The sequence below is a fragment of the Colletotrichum jinshuiense genome, chromosome 5, assembly GCF_051148585.1.
Source record: "Colletotrichum jinshuiense chromosome 5, complete sequence".
Lineage (NCBI taxonomy): Eukaryota > Fungi > Ascomycota > Sordariomycetes > Glomerellales > Glomerellaceae > Colletotrichum > Colletotrichum jinshuiense.
In genome coordinates, this window is record NC_139312.1 from 2,464,200 (window position 1) to 2,487,341 (window position 23,142).

Here is a 23,142-nt window from a genome sequence, read left to right on the forward strand (position 1 = left end):
CTCTTTCTCTCCCTCTTTCTGCCCGTCAAAAGCCTCCGTCTCGTCCACTCACACTCCCGGATCAATTGCTACTTTATGCTTGATTTACCTGGTAATTTCAACGCCAGCACGATCCCGGCAGCCATTTGGCAGATCAGGCACAGTGGAGCATCACCGACAGGGAAAGTCGTCAGTAGCTCCTCCAGGGGCCGCTGGCGAGATGGGTGCTGCAACCCCCGCCGCCGTCCAATCAGCGGTCTTCTTTTACACCCCAATCCCTTCTGCCCCCCTGTGCGGCCACCTCCACCGTTGCCATTTGGACATTTAGCTTTGGAGAGAGGTACCCGCACCCGCAGCTAATTGCTCCTCTGCTCTGCGTACGAGACAGGTCGAGACCTCCCTCCCCCCTCCCTCCTACCCCCTTTCCCGCTTTTCTTCTCCGTCATTCTCCAGCGCTACTTGGGTTCGGAGAAAATGATTGTGGACGCCACATCGACAGAACCACGCCGCGGTCAACACAACCCCGGCACGAAACATTCTCCAGATTCTCCAGTGTTTGTTTTTTCTCCAGCGAGAAAACCAAGCTTTTGCGTGTCCACGTCGCTTCGCTAATTAACCGACGAAAGGATGGGTGAAGAAGGCCCGTTCACAGCTCGCCAGAGTAGCGATTGACACAATGACACGGCGTGGACTGTCAGCAGCTGTCCGATGACGAGTGAGCGTCTGGGGGGGAACCAAAGCTTACGGCTGTTGTCCGCTTTCTGATTGGCCCCAAGTCCAAACTGTAGTCGCTGGTGTGCCCTCGCGCATCAGCTCCAATGCACCAATCATCGCCTCTTGGCGTACTAGAGACAAAGCCACTACACCCACCTGCTCTACCTCCAAGAACGCTATAAGGTTTTTGGCAATGGAAGAATCCCTGCTGCGTCAAGGTGTTTTTGCTTTGCTCTCAAAGAATGCCCGCGTCTGAGGCGAAACAGAGACCAGAAGGCTTGCATGGCTGGCTGCCTCTCGGCTTGGCATCACTTTATGAGGTATCGGGAGCTCAGCAGCTCAACAGCATGTGAGACCCTTGCCATGTGCGGTAAAGACTGGTTTGTATTTTGTTCTCGCAAGTACTATCTAAAGCATCGTTCAAGTCTTAAATGAGCGGCTGGGACCAACTTTGCGCCGGCCTCCCAAGATTGAAAATCAAAAATTCAACGGGCCAACATGGCGTGACCAAAAGAAGTAAAGATTCGGACCGCAGTCCCATCCATCCATCCATCCATCCATTCACCCGTCACCGTCCATGACTTCTTAGAACAGCTTGTGCTCGAGCGTCATCTCGGACTCGGGCTCGAGGCCAACGCAGGCGCGGAAGATGTTGGTCAGCGCGGCGCGCTGCTTGCTCAGGGCGTTGATGACGGGGGTGCCCGGCGGGGTCAGGGGCGCCTTGAGCATGTAGCTGAGGATGCTGAGCACGCTGTGGAAGCCCTTGAAGTCCTTGGTGGCCGCGCCGTCCGACGACGACGCCTTCCACTGGATGCGCGTCATCATCTCGGCGACGAGCACGAGGTCGATGATGAGGGGCGACGCCAGCAGCGAGTCCTCGCACACGTTGAAGAGCGAGATGGTCTGGTGGCCGCCCATGAAGATCTCGGCGTAGTACTCGTCGAGCGCCCGCTTGTTGTCGCCCACGGCCGGCATGTACTTGATGACGACCGTGTGGTCCGGGTGCTCGCCCTCCTTGTACAGCACCGTGTTGGCCTCGACCATGTCGTCGACGACGTTGGACTTTGAGATCTCCTTGGACCGGAACTGCTTGTGCGAGCTGAGGTTCTTGCCGTCGTTGTTGCCCAGGTGGTTGTAGCTCGCGATCGACGTCAGCTTGATGCCCGCGTTGATGAGGAAGTCGACGAGCGCCGACTTCATCTTGGTCTGGCCCGACTTGAAGTCGTCGCCGCCGATGAAGGAGCCGTGCCTCTCGGCCAGCTCGATGGCGCCGGGGACGAAGGTGTTCTGGGGCGAGCCGTTGATGAAGGGCACGCCCTCGAGCGTGCAGGCGACGGAGAAGACGGTCGAGGGGGAGACCTCCTCGTGGCCCTCGTCGATGGCCCTGAGCAGGTTGTCGGCGGTGTCGTTGACCCCGGCGATGATGTCGGCGTAGCGCTCCGTGTTGGCGGTCCACTGGACAATGACCTTGTCCAGGCCGTTGGCCTCCTTGAAGTCGCTGTCTCTCACATCAGCAACCCGGCACACACACACACTCGGGGACTGTTCACCGCACGCGCGAAACCTACCGGATGTCCTTGCGGATCTGCTCAACGTGGGCCGTGCAGGCCTTGCTCCCGGGGATCAGGTTGTCGGCCCGGTCCTCCTGGTTGGCGGCGATGAAGTCGGGGTAGTAGATGCTGGGGAGCGGGACCATGGCGGCCATCTCCTTCTTGACCTGCTGCTTCAGCGTCGGCTCGAGGACCTGGGCGCGGTCCATGGCGTCGGCGAGGCTCAGCTTGCTGATGTCCCAGCCGCCGATGGCGAGGTCGTTGGGGTGGACCATGGGCAGGAGGTCGTGGAAGGGGATGTTGATGTCCTTGGCCGTCTCGGCGTCGGTGCCCAGCTTGACGGTGGACCCCATGATGACGGAGCCGTAGTAGTTGGCGGCGCGGGGCCCCTCGCGGGTGTCCCACTCCAGGCCGCGGCGGTTGGCGAGGATGCCGGCGGTGACGGTGGTCCCGTTGTTGCCGCCCCAGCCGACGAGCATCATGCCGACCTTGGGGACCTTCCGCTCGGTCTTGAACTCGTAGAGAGTCTCGGTCGGGGTGGCGACATACTTGCCTGCGGCGTCCTTGGTGACCTTTGTGGTGCGGTAGGTGTACTTTGACAGGATCTCGTCGTCGTTGTAGACGACGTTGGGGGAGTTGACGGTGAAGAGCTCGCGCTGCTGCTGCTGGTTGGCGGCAGCGGCGGCGTCGCCGTCACCGTTGGGGATGGGTCCATCTCCGTGCGCGGAGCCCGAGTCTACCTCTGCATGGGGAGCCATGTTTGACGTTCAGAGGAGGCGGGGGTTGACTGTTTGACTGTTTTTACGTTGGGTTTGGGCTGGCGTGTGGGTTATGCGCCTTTAGAGACCAAAGGCCGAGTCCGCTGAACCTCCGGGGGAGGCAGAGCAGCGGGCTCCTGCGTACGGGTGATGGACCCTGGGACGGGCATGTCAGCATGGTTCTGTGAGAAACGGCATCTCGAGAAGCGGGCTTACGAGTTGAGGAGGTTGGAAAACGTCTTGACGACGGGGGTGATCGCGACTCGTAAGTGCGATCAAACAATGGGTTGGGTTTGGTTGGGAGGTGGGTTGGTTTGTTTGGTAATGCAATCTGGCTATCCTCGATGTCGTAGCTTGACAGACTATTTCAGGATGAGGGAGAGGAAAAGAAAGAAAAAAAGGAGAGACATCGGGGAGGGGACGCGGGATGGGAGCGGATTCAAATAGTCATTTCCAAAGGCCAACGTCGTCCCGGGACGCCGGGGCTGGGGGAGGCGTGCAGCCGAGGACGAGGAACCTGGAGCTATGCCACGTCGGGCTGCTGGGTCGGCGGCTGTTGGGGGGGGGGGGAGGAGGGGCGGTGAGACGGGAAGGTTGACAGGCCACTGCCGCAGCACGACGCAACGCGAGAACAATACAAAGTGTGGAGTTCTTTTTTGTGTATTTTATTTGTTGATCTATTTTATTTTTTGGCGTCCCTGCCGGGATGCGACAGATAAGGAACCATGGCTTGGCCCTGCAGTTGTGCACGCAACGAAGCTGTGTATGGCTGGATGTGATGGATGGATGGATGAACCGGAGGGCCGCAGATGTGTAATATGCGCGGGAACGACCGGCCCTCGGGAGGAAGAGGGTGGGGACGAGGCGGTCGATGCGCGCCGTACCCAGTCAAGTCGAGCAATTACGCGTAACCTTTTGATGCCGATGGCAGGAGATGAGCTGGCAGGATGGGATGCAATGCAAAAGGCCGCACATGCGGTACGAGAGATAAAGGACCCGAGTTGGGCTCGAGAAAGAAGGAGTCGACTGAGCGAGAGCGGCGTGGGCCCCAAGACCCCGAGGTGCAAAATGACGAACAAGCTCTGCAGAAATTGAGCATTATCTGGTCTCTTCCGACGAACCTGTCATGGCCCTGGGTGTGCCTCTTTCACATGCCGCCGTGCCCAACTTTTTTTTTTTTTTGGCCTGCTGTAGCGTATTAGGTGTCCGTACTTGGCCGTTGCTATTACCTTATCTCAGCCACCCGGACGAGAAAGCCCTCACACGACACATCCATGTCCCCTTCCCAAGGCCGACCATGACCGCTCGCCGTATCCCCTGGCTCGCATCCAGCCCAGCTGCCTCCCTCCGATTCTGCAGCTGGTCGATAGGGACCGGACGGATGGCGTGCGTGTAAACTTGCCCTCCACTAGCTCCTCCTCGCGCCATTGTCGTTGTCGTCGTCAAGGAGGGCCGACGCGGTTGCGCAAAAGGTGGGATGGCGGGGCGGTCTCCAGCAGCTCCAATTGTTCCCAGAGACGCGGCTTGGAGGGGGAGGGGCGCCCCCCTGGACCGGCTACCGAAGGGGGGGAGGGGGGGGCCACGGTCATCCCATTGGGCCCGCCGTGGCCCTGTCCGCGAGGTACCCGACGACCTGTATTTGCTGCTGAAGTAGGCCCCGGCGACGTCGGAGCGGATTCTTCGGCTGGGTGCGGGGCCCCGTCGCTTCGGTATCGATCTAGTTGGCAGCTGACGCCTTGGACAGCCGTAGCAGGATACTAATTAGTAGCCCACTAGGTCTGTAATAGTTCCAGCTTGGCTATTTGCCTAGACAATCTCCTTGACACTTCATTCCCCAATGCAATGCACTGGAGACAGACAGCTGGGCGACTGCCTGTCTTCCCTAGCTCCCCCTCCCCCTCCATCTCGGTTAGAGTTCCGCTGGGCTGATCAGCGTGGTGTCCACCTCCCCCCTTCCCCCTAGCCCGCAAACCCCCCACTGTATGTCTTCGACTGCATGAGGACTGCATGAGCCTGCGTGCCTGCAGAAGTTCCTGGTGCGCGAGTTGCGCGTAAAGGACGGCTGGCTTCGTCCTACGGCGGCAGAGGAACGCCCTCGCTCCCCAAAACCCCGGACGACGAGGACCGACCGCCCTTGACCGCTACTGTCGCGTAAGCAGTACGCCTGGGGTCTGCGTCCCGCGCAGGGTAAAACGTTCCGCAGAGGTACGCGGCGGGACGGTTTGGGGGCGGACGGCCCTCCCCCCCCTGCTGGCCCAACCCCGAGTGCCCGAGTTTGCCGCAACACCCAATCCCGGCCACGCGTGGGCTGGTCGGAGTGTCGGGTCATGTTGCCGTCCCGCTGGCGCCGGGGCTGGAAGGCCCGGAGATCGAGAAACCGCCGAGCCCGCGTGCCCGACGCAGCTCGCTTGCTGCCACGATGCTCTGAATTTCCGTTTTTTACTACTGGGCAATGAACAAGACCGCCGGTCCTTGCACACTGACTGGATCTTCCCACCTCGCCAGAAACTAGCCGGTTGCACCAGGTGGGCTTCCACAACATGGGGAGAGGTTTCGGACGTATTGGGCGCCACTCGTGCCCTCTCAAGAGTGCCAAAATATCCTCGAGGCAAGATTCCCGGTTGATCTGCTGGCCGCCCTTAGCCGCTGACCTCTCGGGACCTTGGATCTTGCTGTGCTCCCGTGTCACCTCCGCGGCCCGCGCCGATGCAGCCGAGACAGTTGGTCTCCACGTCCCACACGTCGGTCAACGATCGCGTTTGCGAGTTCCTCTGCATTCCTCTTTTTCCGACAAACCCCCGAGATTCATGCAACGTTAGCCTTCTGCCCGGCGAAACGAAATGGGCAGAATGGGGACAATTCCGGCGGACATGACGGGCGGAAACAAAATGCCAGCCACCAGAAACGGCTCAAGCCCTCCCAACTGATCCTTTCCCACCCTCCTCCAACGAGAGCACCTCGATACACCTACTTCACGTCATGAAGACGACTCGAGCCTTGTATAAACGGCGGTATGACATGATCTGCGCACCTGGCCGCCTAGAAAGCTTTCTTTACAGCCTCATGCCAAGAAAAGGAATGGTAGGAGCCGCTCGTATTCTTAAAGTCAGTATCAACAACCTTCCTTTTCTCCTGTTCGCGATCAGAAACGTCTTCAAACCGGGTGGGGCCGGACCCGGAGGGCGGCTGCACGGAGGCGCTGTGGATCCTGGGCCGGATTGGCCTCGTGAGCGCACCCGGGCCTGCGCACACCCCCACCCGCTGCCCCGTCTTGGTGCGCGTACCTGATGATTTGAATAATGAAGCTTTTGGGAGAGGCGAGATGGAGGGTGGGAGCGGCCACGCACTCGAGGCCACCTTATTTTCCGCCCCGTCTTCGCGCGGGCGGTTCTCACGAGGCCCAATGGTTCCGCCGATTCGGCGAAAACTGCAGCAAGCAAGCTTTGCCCAGAATGGGAGGGGAGGCTTCCGTGCTCTTCTCTTCGGCCGTGAGCTTCGAAGGGGGGAGGGGGACATGGCGGGAACGGGGATGGTGGCGTGCTTCAAACGACTCGCCACACATCCCCCCACCGGATTTTGCGAAACTCTGCTCTGCGACGGACCAAACCAACGGCTCGTGTACGGTGTCGAGCTGGAAAACGAACGTCATTGGTCGCTCGCTGAAGAGGCCACACGTACGAACTGAGCGGCCGCCCGCGTTTGTTCCTTTCTTTTCTGTTCTTTTTTTCCGGTCCAGCTTTGCCGAGGAGAATTTCCGATGCGTCAAGTCAGTCATGTACGCGTCAAGACTTTGGACGACGGAAAGGTGGGAGCACAAAGCGGTGTTGATTGACTCGTGCATGGTTGGGTGGGGAGGGGGGCAGACGGCGTCAGACGTCGCGCATTTTCATCCCTCGAGGACCGAGGTTCAGACAACGTTTGTTTTCAAATTCGCAGATGGTCTAAACACGCTAGAAAGAAAGAAAAAAGATGACAACACATCGGCTATGTCGGCTGATGGAGGGGGTATTTGCGCGGGGGTTGCGTGAGCTGCTTGGAACTATGAACGCTGTTCTGCAGGCCCAACCAAACTCGCCTTGCCTAGTCTAGTGACAAGCACCACAGAGTGACTGCGGCTCTCCATATTCCACTCCACTCTCAACTGGCAGGTCTCAAGGAGATGATTGATGCTTATTTGGCGGTGCACGGCTGCCGCTCGTTTACAGGCAAAAGAGGTCAAAGGAGAGCGTCAAAGAGCGCCTAGTGAATCCACTTCCCAGTCTAAAACAAACAAGTCACATCAAGCAGTCACGTCTAGGAGCAAGAGAAAGAAAGTTTCAAGAACCACAAAGCATCGTTATTTTCATCGAGACACTTCTATGTAGCAGGATTATACACAAGTTGTCTCCCAATGAATCCTCAGGATATCAAGTAAAGGACGAGTAAATAATACGAGCGGGGGCAAGGCCTGAGAGCCAAACACCCCCGGGATCTCGAGTTGTGTCCCTTGACGGCTCGCAGCGCCATGCCCCTGGCATGGCCGCGACCGACGGAGACGAAAAGCACCAAAATAGCCCTCCCTGCTGCGTAGCGTGCAAACTACTCCCCGATGCCCCTCAAAAAAAAGCGTGGAACCAATTTAGGCCGCGAAGGAGCGGGCGGAGCGGCGCTTGCGGAGGTTGTGCTCGACGGCGCGCTTGCGGGCGGTGGCGGACTGGGTGAAGGCGACGGAGCCGCCGAAGGGGCCGGCGAGGGCGGCGTTGCGGAGACGGGCAACGCAGACGTTGCTGGCGCCACCGACGTTGGCGTCGCAGGTCATGCCAGCGGGCATCTTGACGGCGACGTCGAAGTCCATGACGGAGGCGCCGGAGAGACCGCCAATGCCGATACCGGGGACGTTCTGGGTGACCTCGGCGGACTTGAAGGCGCTGGGGTCGGTGCCGCCGGAGGTGCCGTCGACGTCGGCGGTGAGGGGGCCGGCGCCGTCCTGGTTGATCTGGTGGAAGGTCATCTTGATGGTGCCGTCGTCGGCGGTGGTGGGCATGCCCATCTGGGCGGCCATGCCGGTGGCGGCCTTGACGGCGGTCTCGGTGGTGCCCTTGGGGGTCTTGGTGCCCTTGCCGTTCTGGCGAGCGGCGATGTTGACGTTGCGGCGGGCCATGTTGGCCTCGTGGATCTCGCGGGCCTGCTTGACGGCGGTGGTGTTGCCAGCGGCGCCGTTCATGAAGGTCTGGACCATGGAGGCGGCGTCGACGGGACCACCGCCCTGGGTGCGGCCAAGGGCGGAGGCCCTGGCGGTGCCCATCTCACCATCGCGGATGATGGAGGTGTCGGCCTCGGAGCCGCAGCGGGGAGAGGCGCAGTCACGAGGTGTGCCATCAATCACTGGGCCATGTTAGCGAGGTTTCGAGTTTGCGATGACGAGCTGCGTTGGCTTACAAGAGAGACCGGGGAGAGCGACGCCGTTGGCACCCTGAACACTGTCGATGACGCCGTGGGCGAAGACGTTGGTGGCAGCGAAGGCCGCGAGAAGGATGGTAGAGCCGTACTGCATTTTGGCGGTTTGAAGGGATTGGTGAAAGTTAAGTGTAAAACTAAAGAAGCTGAGCAGGTATTATGTGTAAAGGCGTCGAGGAGCTCCGGGCTCTAGTCGAATGAAAGGCAGATGAAAGAAGGCTGAAGAGAAGATGAGATGCTGATGAGAGAGAAGAAGATGAGAGTTTGAAGGGACATGCGAGTGATTCTTATACAGGTCGTCGATACTCTGGATGACAGGTCCTGATCGGTCTTTGGAAGACGATTGATGGGCTGTGGCAACCCACGGGCCCCAGTTCTCAACGCCAGGGATTATGGCCATCGGTTACTCCTGAGTGAAGCATCTTGCCGCTGACTTCTCACGAAAGATCAGTTGAAGCATTGATCTGACGACTGGACGACGGGCGACGCGGTTTCCAGCAAAGACGAGTTTTACAAAGATGCGATTGGCCCAGGGTCGTTTCGAGGGGTTCGGCGGGTCTTGAGCGATGGCCAAGTAAGAGAAACGCCACGCGCTAGGAATCAGGCCGAGGGGCGGGTTCTCCGGTAAGAACGGCCAGTTCAGATTATGCATGAAAAGACTATGGGTGATCTGAGCTCCGATAGGTAGATCATTGGAAAATCATAGTTGTGGGGGAAGCGGCGAGGCGCTCTAGGCGTGCGGCTTAGGAGGGAGACCGACCCCACGAGCGTTTGGGGCTTGGCGTCGACGATGGCGTCGAGGTGTTAGACAAGATTTAGCGGCGGGAGCGTTCCTGGGAATAACAGGGGAAATCCCATGGCGCTCTGCAAAAGATTTGCAAAAGGCACTAGGATGGTGTCGATCTTAAAACGCGAGGCGTGTGAGGTTGTTGGCTGGGGCCAGCCGAGCTCGGGCCAGCTGCACCGCTGACCGATTCACCAGTGTTATTGAGACGGGGCCAAACATCACGAAGTCGCGAGCGGAGCGTATCCATTCGTATCTGGGAGGCTCCGGGAGGCGAGTGGGCGCCCCTGAAATCTTCGTTCCCGACTGCGGGAGCCATCCCTCATTGGGCGAGGGTTCCGCCTTTCTCGACAAAGCCCGGCTCACCAGGGGCAGCTCGACGTTAGAGGCTGGAGAGATATCAGATAGAACTCAAGAGCAAGGTGCCCAGCGAGGCTCCGCCTGCCCCCCTTTCGTTTTTCGTGGAGAAGTAGAGTGGCCTTGAAGTTTGACGCCCTGTTTCCAAAGACACTTTGGTGAGAAAGACTCGGTCAGGTCTTGACGAGAGGTGCCTTGACGAGAGGCCCATGGCAGACTCTGAATCTGTCATTGAAAGACGTGAACGACATGTCATTGCCGGGCTAGCCGCCGCTGGAATGGCTTGGCGCATGCGGCAGGCGGGATGAAAGCTCGGCGATGGCATGCCGTCCCGAGTTGGGTGGTAACAAGCCTTCGACGAGCCAGTGACAGTGCTTGGCGAAACCCTCGGTGGAAGCACAAACACGGGCGTCAGAGGAATTCCCACGTTTCGTCGTGTCGCGCACGGTCTTTTCCCCTTCGCAACCAAAGCGAGAGAGAAGACCAGTGAGGTCGTGAGTGGGTAGGCTGAGAGGAATCTTCCAGCAAGTCCGCGGGTGAAAGCAAGCAAGCATGACCATATCAGGATGACGTCGATCGTCGGATGTGTTTGCTCTAAAGGCTGTGCAGGCCTCGTCACTCCCTCCCCCCCGGCGACACAAATGACAAATTTGCAGCCTTGATCGGCCCCACACAGAGTTCGTTTGTTTTGGTGATCCCTAACTCTTTGTCTGGTCATGGGTTGTTCGATTTCAGCGTCTCAAGACATTTGTCATAGTCGAGCGCTTGCAAGGGTTTGGTGCTATGCCGCTCCACCAAGTGTCCTGGCCGACAGAATCGCATACTCGCTTTCGCTCCTAGGGCAACCCTCCTTCGCGGTTCGCTCGCTCGTGGGAGCCGAGGCCAACTCCAAGCCGAGCTGAATGCGAGTGCGGCTTTTCTATCATTATGGAAGGGTCGGCGGATGGGCCGCCCGTTGTTCATAACCCAACCCGAGGTTCGGGGGAAATCAAGCTTTCAACTGCGCGGTGTGAAGGTGCAACTCCATAATTCCTTTGATTCTGGAGTTTGTGTCATGACACAGTTTTGTGCATAGCCCGGACTTAGTACGGGCAAATGATCATAGCATCATCCTGTCCGAGCGCCGTGTAAGGATCTGCCACATGGCGTAGAAGATGAGTCGTGAAAGTTCTGTCTTGTCTGTCTGTCGTAACGATACTAGCTGTGCCATACTAGATAATATCCCACCTATTCCCATTGCAATCTAGAATGGCTCAGCCTTTGCGCCTTTCTCACGGGAAATGAGACGAAGTAATCCCCAGGTGTTACTTGATCGAATTGCTTTGTTGCGATGATCCGAGGTTCAACATGTGAGATGGCATTTCGTTGCTTCGTCCGAAAAGGAAAGAATGCTGCGCCCTCGGTTGCCAAAATGGGACGGTCCTTTGGCATTGAACAGATGATGGGCATCAGCGCCGATGCATTTGCGACGATTGTCCAACACAGGCGCAAATGCGCTGGGAGTTCTGCATGATGCCGCGGTCAAAGATGCCAACGACTTCACAAGTGCCAAGTAGCATGTGCATACTTGTCCGAGCAACTTTTCTTGGCAAAGAACAACTCGTCTGAAAAGAAACGTTGGCATGTATGATGCGGATTTGAAGGGTTTGTACAGGCACAAATTTTGCCCGTACTGCTCAAGCACCCTTAGTCCTGCTGGGTATAATGACAAAATATACAGAAGTATTGAAGATGCATCTTACTGTTGGATTATCCGGCCAGAATGCGGGCAGGGGGAAGCGGCAGCAGCGGAGCTCAGGTTGGCGACGGCGATATCTTCACTGCTGCTCCTACTGCCGACCTTTTCCGTATACAACTTCTATGTTTATATCTAAGTTAGTGACATTGCTATCATAAATCAGGATCACCCTGGATTTGTAGGTCATAGTCATCGACGGATGGAACTGTATACTTGATTAGCCACGAATCATTATTTGCAGACAATTACAACCAGGTGTGCAGACGCATAAAACTAGAACCACTACCGACCAAGAACAAAACCAATGAATAAGGGCCATTCATCAAATGTATCCATTCATTGCAAAACCTGTGAAATTTTGAAATGTAACCGTAAAACGTGTTCACAAAATACACTGAACCCTCTGTGAGTGTCGTTATATTCAGCGTAACCATCAAGTATCTGGCTAGTTGATGTACATAATTAAGAGCAAAACAAATTGGGAAGGGATCATACTACCCGTAATCTTATACTCACTCACTTATTTTCAGGTGGCACTGTAGCCTAATACCATCCGCGTAGGGAGTCCTGGCCAGGAGTAAGCTTTTTTTTTTTTTTTTTTGCAAAAAAGACCTTACGGGTTCTCTTTTAGGCATGCTAGATACGTAGCTATATCAGAAGCATTATAAGTTTTCTCTGCGCAGGAGACTGATTGTGATTTCTACAAGATGTCGAGACTAAAAACTCCTTCGCCCGTATCATATTCACTTCTTCCTCTCTAGTACCTAGATACACTTTTGGACTTCCGAGCCACATGCCCAGTCCATTGTATGGGGGAGCACAGGCGGCCCCGAAATTGCACCTCTTTCCGGCGGCATGCGCCGCAACAACGGCGAGCCCCTCCATATCGATAGGCTTAGTCTGGATCTGGTCCTTAAGGAACCAGGAGGCAGGCCCTTCAATGAGTACGCAGTCCTGTTCGGCAGCAAGCCCTGATACCGAAGGGATGGCCGACTCGGCCGCTGTGTCATAGCTGTCAGTATAGAAGCAGGGTTTCCCGATGTGTTGAGGGGCTGAAATTCTCCTCTTAACTTTTACGCCGAAATGGAGGGCATAACTGGTTGATGATCATAGCTCTTACCGGAAGCAAAGCCCACGAAGAGGGTGAGAAGAGTGGTGGTGGTAGAGATCTTCATTTTGGAGATCGCGGGTTCGGTTTCTTGAATACTTAAAGAAACTGGTGTCTGATGGCTGAATCTTGATCAATGAAGAAACTGGAAACTTCTTAGTGATGAGTAGAACTTGATTATGAGGGTTGAACCATTATTCAGCAACAGACAACACCAGTGTTTTATACTCCAGTTTGCTAGCGTTTGATGGGATATTCAAAGAGCACATCCATTGTCCCCCTAGCTTTATGTCAGATGCCCTCCTGTTGGCCTACGCTATCGGCCCACCCTGGTGTCACCGTATGAGAGCTGGCTCTTGTTGGATTGAGATTTCCCCCTATAACATTAGAACCTATCCCTCGAAGCACAGCAGCCACATTTGGGTGAGATTTTGAGAGAAGCAAATTGACCTTAACTGAAGGCTGCCACACCATTAGAGAGACGTCTGGCAGTGACATTCCGAGGTTACGGGGAAGCCAGCGAACCCGTTGCGAGGTACTTAAAAGCCCCCACGAACTCCCAATATATGTAACCCTTGCCACCAATTCTCCTCCTGCGATTTCTTTTTAATGAGTCAATCTCTACCGATACAAGGCTCTCCATAACTTCCACGACCATTCGTCATAATGTATTCTATGTCGCTCGATATCAAGAACACGGGATTTACGACTATGGTGTATGGCGGATGGCTCGTCTCATTAACGAACCGGGCAATAGCTATCCCATAGCTACCAGAGATTTACTCACCCGGAAGCTACGTGAATGACAAGCAGAAGCACACTCAGGCTCACTGGGAATCCCACTGAGCCGTCCTTGAACCGCTAAGTGGAAACTCCAACTGTTCTGCTTGCTCCAAGGCATATGTTTGCCCTTTTGCATCCTCTGTAAATTGGACTGATAGATACATGCCGAGTATGGTACACTGTGAAAGCCTACGTATGAATCAAAACAGAAATAACTTAGACGACGGCACAAGGTTGTCGTAACTGAGGGTTGTAGTGCGTTTAGTCTCCCCCATGATATTCTGTGGTGTTGGAGAAACGCAGGCGATCAATTGCATTAGCGGCAGGAGGCCCCATTTGCTGGAGGTGGGGCAAATAATGCCGGCGACCAATGAGGCCAGCCATGTACTGCCAGCTGCCAGCATTACCTCCCCCCCTGAACGATAACAGAACGGTCCCTGCAACCACTCACTTTAGCGCACTCTTAATTACGCTTCTAACACCATTGAGACCATTCAGACCCTCGACTGCGCCTGCTGGTCCCTGATGACCGCCACCACCCGTGGACGTCTTCTGAGACCGTCATTCGTCAACGTCCTTGTTTCACTTAACGGCCGTGGCCACCTTCATCTTGTCGCTCTTCGTCTTGGAGCCAACCCACCACTTCGCACATCAACGCCCTCCGACAACCACAAGTGTGGCGCATGTGCTTGACAAGCCTGTGCAGATCCCAGCACACCTATCACCGTCAGTCGAGGGAGCGGCAACCGTCAACAAGGCGTCGGCTGTCTGTTGTTCCTATATTCATACTAAGAGAGCTATATCTCCTCTCCTAAGCCCTTTCGTCCGCTTCCCAAACAAGGGTCTCGCCGAACCCAGACATGCCTCCTCCATGCCGTCCAAGTGGCTGTACAGCTTAGAAAGCCCCGCGAGTCGATAGATGTGGCAAAGCTGCCCGCCTGGACAGGCATCTCATGCCTACGAGAATCCCCCTTTCCGTCTTAATCCCACCTGCCCCGAACTCCAAGATACGCCATGATCCAATCACAAGACCAAGAACCGTCACTTCGATGGTATGAAATGCAGCAAACACAGCGGCACCATGTCTTGGGTGGCATCGCTCACATGTCGGACCGTTCCACTACGAGGGGTCATTTATCTCCAGACTAACAAATGCTGCAAGGACCGGATCAGTGGCCTCCCAACATCATCACCCACAGCGCCAACGGTGGCCTAGTTTGGCATTTGATTCGCTAGTCCGTCCGAGATGTTAATTTAAGCTATCATCAGGTCCCTGACGGCTGAAAGGTTGACGGACTACTGCGCCATCAATATATATAACTGTTGTCCTCGTCTGCTCGAGAAACTCATAATGGGTCTCTCACGCTCCTATCCCCGTCACTCGCTACCTTGACATGATGCGTGCCGTTCGATTCCTTCCCGTACTAGCGGGCATCGCCGTCGCCTGCAACGGCAATAATGCGCTCTGTGGGAAGAAGTACTCGGACGTGACTTTTGTTGGGTCTCACAACAGCGCTTTCGTCGGAATCACCCCCGCGCATAACCAATATGTGTCAGTAACGAACCAACTGAACCTTGGCGTGCGCTTCCTTCAAGCTCAGACACAGAATAAGAACGGCCAGATCCAGATGTGCCACACTACCTGCGCTCTGCTGGACTCGGGGTCTTTGGCCAAATACCTCGACGAAATAACCACTTGGATGGAGGCTCATCCACGGGAGGTGGTCACCCTGCTTCTGACCAACATCGACGCATTGCCCATCACGCAGTTCGCCGACACGTTCAAGAGCACAGGACTGGAGAAGTATGTCTTCAGGCCCAAGGCAAAGGTGGCCATAGACCAGTGGCCGACGCTTCAACAGCTCATCGATGCCGGGACAAGGCTGGTTGTCTTCATGGGTATTCCTCGCCCCTAGAACAAGAAATGAAAACTGGCAGAAACAAGACTGACGGTAGCAGACTACCACGCCGACACAAGCAAAGTGGATTACATTCTCGACGAGTTCCAGTATTATTGGGAGACGCCCTTCGGTGAGACGAACGCTGGTTTTCCAAACTGCAACATCGATCGGCCGCAGGGTGTCAACCCGAACGGTTACATGTACATCGTAAATCACTTTCTCAACATCGAGTTGTTCGCCGGGATCAAGATCCCAGACCAGTTCAACGCCCCAAAGACGAATTCGCTGCAGTCAATCGACAAGCAGGTCAATCTGTGTAGAGGGATGTGGGGACGGACACCGAATGTCGTTTTAGTAAGTTGAGCCTGTTTGGGAACCGAGCTGGCCGTGCCAGATCGGGGTCATTTCTTTCGGGTTGTTTTGGGGGGCTGACAAAAGGGGTATGAAAGCTTGACTGGATCAACATCGGCGAGGCGATCAAGGCGCAGAACCAGTACAACGCTTGACGAGCGACCTTCCATGCATGGAATGCTGCATCGACGCGGCAATTGTCGCAAAAATAGCAATGCATACTCGGTAAGGGCGAGAAGAGCAGGCAGCCTTGCAAACAGGGGCGGAGGGCGTGTGATCCCCTGGAAACCTATTAATTACCGCGCCGCCCTCACTGTTTGGTGAGATAAATCGCGCTTGAAGGATGGATTCGGGGTCGGGTTCGTAGGGCGGGCGAAGTCAAGGCCGTTCGCGTAACACGAGGGAGACACCCGAGTGGCCTTGGAGGTGGGAGCGAAGCCACTTTCGGTGTCCCAATCGGGCAATGGAGCTTCGGTCGGTAGGTAAAGTTGAGGGTGGATGACCGCAACTCCCCCATCCCCCTTTCAGCCACTGGCTATGCATGTCAAGCAATGTTATGGCAGCCTGCTCAGCTGCTGTCAACGCTGCTCCCACTTTGCTACGCGGCTATGAGCATCGTGTCGCGTGCCCATAATCTTCTTTTTTGAATAAATAGTCATGGCTAGAATCATTAAGAGACGTTTCGTTTGAGGCACATTTTATGCTGTCTGATTTATTCCGTACCCGGCTTCGTGCACGCCTACCTGCCCACCTCAGCACGCGGAAACCACAAGAGCTGATTCCCGGCTTTCTTGTCTAGCCGCCATGGAGAAGGACGGAGTATGGCTTGCTGGCGGCGAATACGAGGGCTTTGTCCGGTCACTATCCTTCTCGGACCCTCGTCTTAAGCAACGAGACCCAAAGGCCAAAATCCAGCGCATTCCCTTCACAGACGATGGCGTCAGAGTCGTCAAGCTGAGCCTCGAAAATGGAACGTTCGTCAGGACGGCAGAGTTCAACGAGCCGGCCGTCCTTGAAGCACACTTTCGCAACACGGCCTCGCTACGCGGCCGGCAAAACGTCTACGTTGTCGAAGGGCTGGGGCCTGGCTTTGCGGGCATCCTCGGCGAGCGCTTCTCACTGCACCCGTCCTTCTTCGTGGAGCACGAACGCGTCGTCGTGCACAACCTCAATTGGATGGGCGAGAGCGACGGCGTCCAGTTGCCGTCGGTCATCCAGAGCCGGGGACACCTGGAGATGAAGTACTACGAGGTCGTCACGTTTGACAGGAAGCCGACGAGCTTTCGTTGGGTGTGCGCCGCCACCGGGCGACACATCGGGGTATCGCGAGACTTCAGATGGGACAACTCACCTGATGAGATTGACAATTACTTGAATGCGGCTGTTGTCAGGAGGAAGTGCGGCGTTTGGTCGAGGAGAACGGAAGGCGGCGGCTGGGACTGTGAGCACGCCCTCCAATTCTTTGATTCTTGATTGTCCTCTTGCTAACGACAACCTCTAGGTCTTGTACTCTGCGACCCTCCAGTAAAGAGCGTCCGAACGGGAGAAGAGTACAAGGTCGAACATGTCGTCAAGACCTGGCCCTACCAGGGCGGTTATCTCGACTTCGTCCCCGAAGAGGAGCAAATCCGCGTGGCCAGGGAGGGGCAATACCGCGGGCCTCCGAGGACGTCCATGCTCGAGGATCTCTCATTCTATCTCGAGACGCACTCGCGCCTGGTGGACATTGCGGAACCCGAGTCCGTCAGCGTCTTTGTCAAGAAGATCGTCGCCTCTCACTTCCTCAAGCAGACGGAGCACCTGCGCGCAACGCTCTCGGCGGTGCAGCGCGGCCTCACGCGCAAGCAGGACCTGGCCAAGATGCCCATGAACAAGGTCGAGGCCCTGTGGAGCGACATGCAGGGGTGGGAGCGGCGGACGGGCGAGTACCTCGAGGACCTCGAGGGCATCATGCTGCAGCTCGGCATCCCGCTGTCCCACCCGGCCGGCAACACCGCTGTACCCATCGGCACGCTGCCCCCGCGCGGCGCGCTTTCGGCGGCGAGTGTCGCGTGGCAGGACTGCACGGCAGACTTCCAGTTCCTCTACCTCCGGTTCCGGGAGCTGCGGCACCGGACCGAGACGCTCAACGCCGCGGTGACGGGGCTGGCGAGCATCACGGGGAACCGGCAGGCGTACAAGGAGCAGCAGCGGAGCATCCGCGAGGCCAAGAGCACAAAGGCGGTGACGTTGCTGGGCCTGGTGTTCATCCCGCTGGCGTACACGTCGTCGCTTTTTGGGATGGAGGTGCCGTACGGCCCCGGCGGCGACCTGTTCTGGATTTACTTTGTGACCTCGACGCCGCTGATTTTGGTGGTGCTGCTGGGGTACTACGTGCTGGATTTCGGGTATAATGATGACGGGAGGGCTTGGTCGGTAGTCACTTTCAACAAGTCGGTGACTGAGAGGCTGGATCGGTTGAAGCGGCAGGACACGGAGAAGAGAGTACCTGGGTGACTGACAGGCAAATAATTAAAAAGTTAAAACAATAATAGTAATACATATTTTACAGACTGCAGCATATAATGCGGACGTTAGTTGCGTCCTGCATGCGGACGGCAGAAGAATGTTGTGAACCGGTTGTCATTAGCTTCGCCCTTTTCTCCCATGGAGGGGTCTTAGTAGAATACAATAAAACCGCCAGGAAGTTAAGGTTAGAGAAATGGGGAAAAAAAGCACAGCAAAAAGGAGGAGAATATCGAGAGAAGCACAAAACATATCCTAAGTACCCTGTGTACCTGAGGTAGGCATCTGGGTTCGGTCTTCAACCACGTCCCCCTGGCCATTGATCCCCGTCCCTCAGTGAGTTCCCGTCATCTGCCCTGAAGCCGGAGCTTTTACAGTGAGAGTAACTTAGAACCCAGCTGTGCTGATAAGAGCTTCGGTGTGGGTCCTGCACCATTGTAGTCCTCCTTATCGGCGTGTTTAGTGGTGCCGCGGTCGCGATAAGACCGTCCTACCGCCAACACCAACACGTCGCGTCGCCTGGACGCGTCAAATAGATCTTAATTGACACCCGCTCCACCCACCACTCAACTCTACCACAACACTCTCATGCAAACATTGGCACCTCAAAGTACATTGGGCAACATCATTTTTGTCTTTTCCTTTATTTTATTTTATTATACCCATCACTGTACCCCTTTCAATTTAATCACAGCCCGCAATGGCTTCAGAAAAGCCTGCATCGCGCTCGCCCAGCGCAAGCCCGGCGCCAGAGACGATGCTCTCGCCAAGATCACGAATCGAGGCCCGTTTGGCCGCCATTGAAACCAGCTCCGAAGACGACGAACCCAAGCAAGCCGGCCGCAAGAGCTGGACATCCCCGAAACCCACACAAACCAGTGACTCGGAAGAAGAAGTCGCTCGACGGCCCAGAGGGCGCCTCGCTGCTCAGTTAAAGGGCGGCAGCCAGCGCCCGGGTTCAGAGGAGCCTGAGAGCTTCCTTGACCGCATCCAAAAACGTCTGGAAGCTGCAGGCGACGACGACGACGACGACGATGACGCGGAGGATACGACCATGGGAGACGCAGAAGACGAAGACGACATCCCAGTAGCACCACGAAGGCTGCAAAGAAAGCAAGCAAGAGAGACCACGCCGCCCCCGCCCCAGAGCCCCGCGATGCAGTCCAGCCCTGGACTTTTCGTGTCCCCGGACCGAGGGACACCCACAAAGCCGACCGGTGCGGCGGCGGCGAACGACGGATCCGATTCCGACGCGTCGCTCCCTTCTCTGAAGAACAATGCTAGATTCCAGGCGCTTGTCGAGCGCAAACGGCAAGAGAGACTGGCCCGCGAGGCGGAAGAGGAACAGAAGCGCGCCGAGCGCATGGAGCGCCAGAAAACCACAAACATCGACCTCTTTGATGATGAGGACGGCGGCAACGTCTCCGACATCACCGACGATGAGGGCGGTAGGAAGCTCAGCCAGGCGGTGAGGCCCACCAGGAAGGCCGGCAAGAAGGCTGTTGAGGAGATGCACCGCGAGACGCAGCGCATGGCTCGCAATATGCAGCTTGCCCACGAGGCCAAGACGAGGAAGAAGTTCACCAAGGCCGACTTCCTTCAGCGGTTCAACTACGGGGCCCAGGCGAAGTCCGACCCCAAGACCTCGAGCTCGAGCCGCCCAACAACCCCCGTCTCGGCGCACCAGACTGATGCCGAGATGCGGGACCCCGAGACGCCGCCCAGCTCTCCGCCCGTAGCCAAGGCTGTCTCTCCTGCCAAGGTTCAAGAACCTACAACAGTGGCTCAGCCCCTTGATATCATCGACAACGATAACGGTATGCCTTCACTCGACGACGTCTTCGAAGCATCGAGAAGACTCGACAAAGGCAAGGCCAAGGCCGCTGCGTCTCCCCCAAAGATGCTGGCCAACGAGGTCAAGCCGAAGCGTCAAGTTCGCATCAAGCTGCCCCAGATATCAGTAAACCTTGCGTCAGTCGACCTCGACGACGACGACGACCTGCAAATCACCGGCATGATGAATGGCAAGCTCGAGGCGGTGTTCAAAAGCATTCCCGACAAGAAAGCGAAGGAGTCTAACTCCCTGCATGCCTTGCGCCGACTCGCTCAAGTCGGATCCCCTACCAGGGAGAGAAAGAGGCGAGACGAAAGGTCAGCCATGACTGTTGCTGAGCTGCAATTCAGCTTGCAACAGCGGGCTCGGCAGCAGGCCAAGATGGAGCGGGAAAAGCGTCTGGAGTACCTGAAATCCAAGGGCATCGTCATGCAGACTGCGGAGGAGCGCGAACGTGAGATGCAAGAGGTCGAGGATATTGTCACCCGGGCCAGAAGAGAGGCCGAGGAGATTATGGAACGCGAGAGAGAAGCCGCCAAACAGGAGAAGAAGGAGAAGAGAAAGAATGGCGAGCTCGACGCCTGGGATGATAGCGATGATGAGGAGTACGAAGGCTCAGATGAGGATGTGGATGGAGGCGCCGAAGTCGAGTTGTCTGGCTCCGAAGATGAGGAAGCTGTTGCCGATGACGACGCATCTGACGAGGAGACGGAGGGTGTCGCTCTATTTGACAATGAAGCCGATGACAGCGGCTCGGAGCACCCTGAGGCTGAAGTCGAAGAGCATGAGAAGGGCGATCTCGCCGAGTCTGATGATGAGTTGGACCTACCTACAAGGAACGTCCGTCGGTCTAAGAAGACCCAAATCATATCCGACGACGAAGATGAGGAGAGGATCGAGGCAACACCAAGGCCGAAGACTGCCACCACTCATCAGTCACCTCCTGCTCCCAACACCAAATCGCCTGCCGCTCCTACTTCGGTCCTGCGGTCCGCGAAGAAGACTTTCATTCCTGGTCTCCCTGTCACAGGAGCCGCGGGACTCGGCCTCACTCAGATCTTTGCTGGCACCATGGACGACAGCCAGGAAGCTCTTGGAACCATTCCTTCACAATCGCCAATGCCTGATTTCGACAGCCTTCCCGACTCAAACCTGATTGGTCTCACTCAACAGAACGACAGCATGATTTTTGACAGCCAGGGCGGCGACACTCAGAGAGCCGAGACGCAACCAGATTCCGCAGATGGCGTGCATCTCCACTTCACTCAGTCTCAGGTTCATGGTTTCGAGAGTTTCCTGCGTGAAGAGGAATCTACGCAAATTTCCGTCGATGCTACTCAGGATGGAGGGTTGCAAGAATACACGCCTCTGAGACAGCGCTTCGTCGAACCGCCTACCTCGACCGTTGAGACCATGGTTCTTGACGGTGAAGCTGAAGTCGATTCGGTGCAAGACTCGCCCCTTGTCCGCAGGGGGAAGTTGCGCCGGAAGATCGACGTTGCGGCCGCAGTCATGGCGGATGAAGAAAAGGAGGCCTCCAGGGCCAGCCCTGAAGTAGACGAATTCGGCTTCAGAACTACAGCCTTCAACGTCATGAAGGAGGCGGTTGAGAAGCAGAATAAGAAGAAGAAGGCCGAGGAATACAACCACAAGAAGAGCAAGGCCAAGGAGATGGTCGAGGACCAGGCCCAGGAGTCTGAGGACGAATATGCCGGCTTGGGAGGAGCAGATGGCGAGGACAGTGACGATGACGATGCCGCCTCCGTTAAAGAGATGATTGACGACGAGGGAGGCATGACTGCTGACGACGAGCGCAAGCTCGCTGCTCTTTACGCGTAAGTCAACTAGAGCCAACATCGAGTGTAGCTTTACTAACAAAATCACAGTGATCGTGAGCGAGCGAGTGATGAGAAAATGGTGGACAAGCTCTTCCACGACATCACAACCGGCATGCTGCGCCGAAAGCGCGGTGCCGATTACGACCTCTCAGACTCTGATGACGGCGGCGAGGCCCGTCGGCGCATGAAGCGTCGGCAGTTCCAAAAGATGCAGCAAGCCCTCTTCACCGACGAGCGTATCAAGAAGATTGCCGAAAAGCCTGGCAACCAGGCTTTCCTCCGCACCATCGAGGACCGCGGCAGCGACGATGAAATGGACTTCCTCGACTTCGCGCCCCAGCTGATGGAGACAGAAGACTCGCAATCCCAGGAGGAGGCGCAGACGGTGCCAGATAGCCAGCCCACGGCGCAGCGCCAACCCCTCGCCTCCAACATGGCGAACAGGGCACCTGCCAACCAGCGGAGAACAAAGGACGGCAAGAAGCCTTCGAACTTGGGCGAGATCCGTGAGTCCGTCTCGAGCCTGCTCGAGGACATGAACGAGGTCGTCCCCGCGACGGACCCCGCCTCGGACAGCGAGGCAGACGACGAGGCCCATCCCTCGACGTCGCGGGGCAACAAGGAGAATTACTCCCCCGGCAAGAACCCCCGCCGGACAACCTCCAGCCGCCACCAAGTCGTGGACCGCATGGCCCTCAAGCGCCAGTCTTCCAGCATGTCCACAACATCATCAAAACTTGCCTACGCGATGCCCAACGCCACCGCGTCCGCATCCGCCGGCAGCTTCAAGGTCCCGGCCCTGCTCCGCCGGGCGACGACGAACTCCTCCGTGCTGAGCTCCGTCAGCAGCATATCCGGCGGGTCGGCCAACGCTCCCCCATCCCTTTCCGCCCGCGGCGCGTTCGGAGACGACGGCAAGATCAAGAAGAACGCGAGCAAGCGATCCGGCGTCAGCGCGCTGGCGAGGGAGAACGAGCGCAGGGCGGCGATCCAGGAGAACGAGAAGCGGCGCGAGGCGCGGAAGTGGAAGGGCGCGGAGAGGAGAGCCAACGCCGTGAATGGTCTCTTTGGCTCTGGCAAGTTCGAGTAGAGCGCAGCGTGTGTGTGCCTGGGTTTTGGGCCCGCCGCTGCTGCTGGCGTGGGGCGAGCCTGTTTTTACATGATGAAAATGTGACGAATTTGGGTTATTGAAAAGAACAACGGTTAGGCGGAGGTTTTTTTTTTTTTTTTTGGGTGGCCGGGATGGCTTTGGAGAAATGGCATTATGTTTTGATTCCTTCTCTTTCGCTCTTGAGTCTGGGTGGGCAATGGGTAGTTTGACTGGCTAGGAACCACGGATACATGTGTTCAATTGCAGCCTTTTGAGTAGTTGTCCAAAAAAATGTTATGGGATTTTTGTTTAAAAAAGTATGATGCTTCATTCAGCACGATCGGTGAACATTGGCTTCGTCAGATGGAGGGGGGGCCTTCCGTGAAAGTCCAAACGATGAATCACGGCACCGCAGC

General features: G+C 56.5%; 5 protein-coding genes across 5 annotated transcripts; 3 read left to right on the forward strand and 2 right to left on the reverse strand.

The window, feature by feature from the left end:
• Positions 1 to 1,278: 1,278 nt before the first annotated feature.
• EsH8_V_000628 (inositol-3-phosphate synthase INO1) lies at positions 1,279 to 3,001 on the reverse strand (the record flags this gene model as incomplete). The annotated part of the gene is made up of 2 exons (XM_083273144.1): positions 1,279 to 2,191; positions 2,262 to 3,001. 2 exons carry the CDS (start codon positions 2,999 to 3,001, stop codon positions 1,279 to 1,281), a joined length of 1,653 nt encoding a protein of 550 aa, XP_083125859.1.
• Positions 3,002 to 7,619: 4,618 nt separating this feature from the next.
• EsH8_V_000629 (DUF3129 domain-containing protein) lies at positions 7,620 to 8,534 on the reverse strand (the record flags this gene model as incomplete). The annotated part of the gene is made up of 2 exons (XM_083273145.1): positions 7,620 to 8,365; positions 8,420 to 8,534. 2 exons carry the CDS (start codon positions 8,532 to 8,534, stop codon positions 7,620 to 7,622), a joined length of 861 nt encoding a protein of 286 aa, XP_083125860.1.
• Positions 8,535 to 14,601: 6,067 nt separating this feature from the next.
• Positions 14,602 to 15,614, forward strand: EsH8_V_000630 (PLC-like phosphodiesterase; the record flags this gene model as incomplete). Its single annotated transcript, XM_083273146.1, has 3 exons — positions 14,602 to 15,106; positions 15,167 to 15,462; positions 15,558 to 15,614. The coding sequence occupies 3 exons, from the start codon at positions 14,602 to 14,604 to the stop codon at positions 15,612 to 15,614; spliced, it is 858 nt and encodes a 285-aa protein (XP_083125861.1).
• A 649-nt stretch (positions 15,615 to 16,263) lies between these two features.
• EsH8_V_000631 (uncharacterized protein) lies at positions 16,264 to 17,955 on the forward strand (the record flags this gene model as incomplete). The annotated part of the gene is made up of 2 exons (XM_083273147.1): positions 16,264 to 16,900; positions 16,961 to 17,955. The coding sequence occupies 2 exons, from the start codon at positions 16,264 to 16,266 to the stop codon at positions 17,953 to 17,955; spliced, it is 1,632 nt and encodes a 543-aa protein (XP_083125862.1).
• A 709-nt stretch (positions 17,956 to 18,664) lies between these two features.
• On the forward strand, positions 18,665 to 22,726 carry EsH8_V_000632 (MRC1-like domain-containing protein; the record flags this gene model as incomplete). Its single annotated transcript, XM_083273148.1, has 2 exons — positions 18,665 to 21,633; positions 21,685 to 22,726. The coding sequence occupies 2 exons, from the start codon at positions 18,665 to 18,667 to the stop codon at positions 22,724 to 22,726; spliced, it is 4,011 nt and encodes a 1,336-aa protein (XP_083125863.1).
• Positions 22,727 to 23,142: the final 416 nt, after the last annotated feature.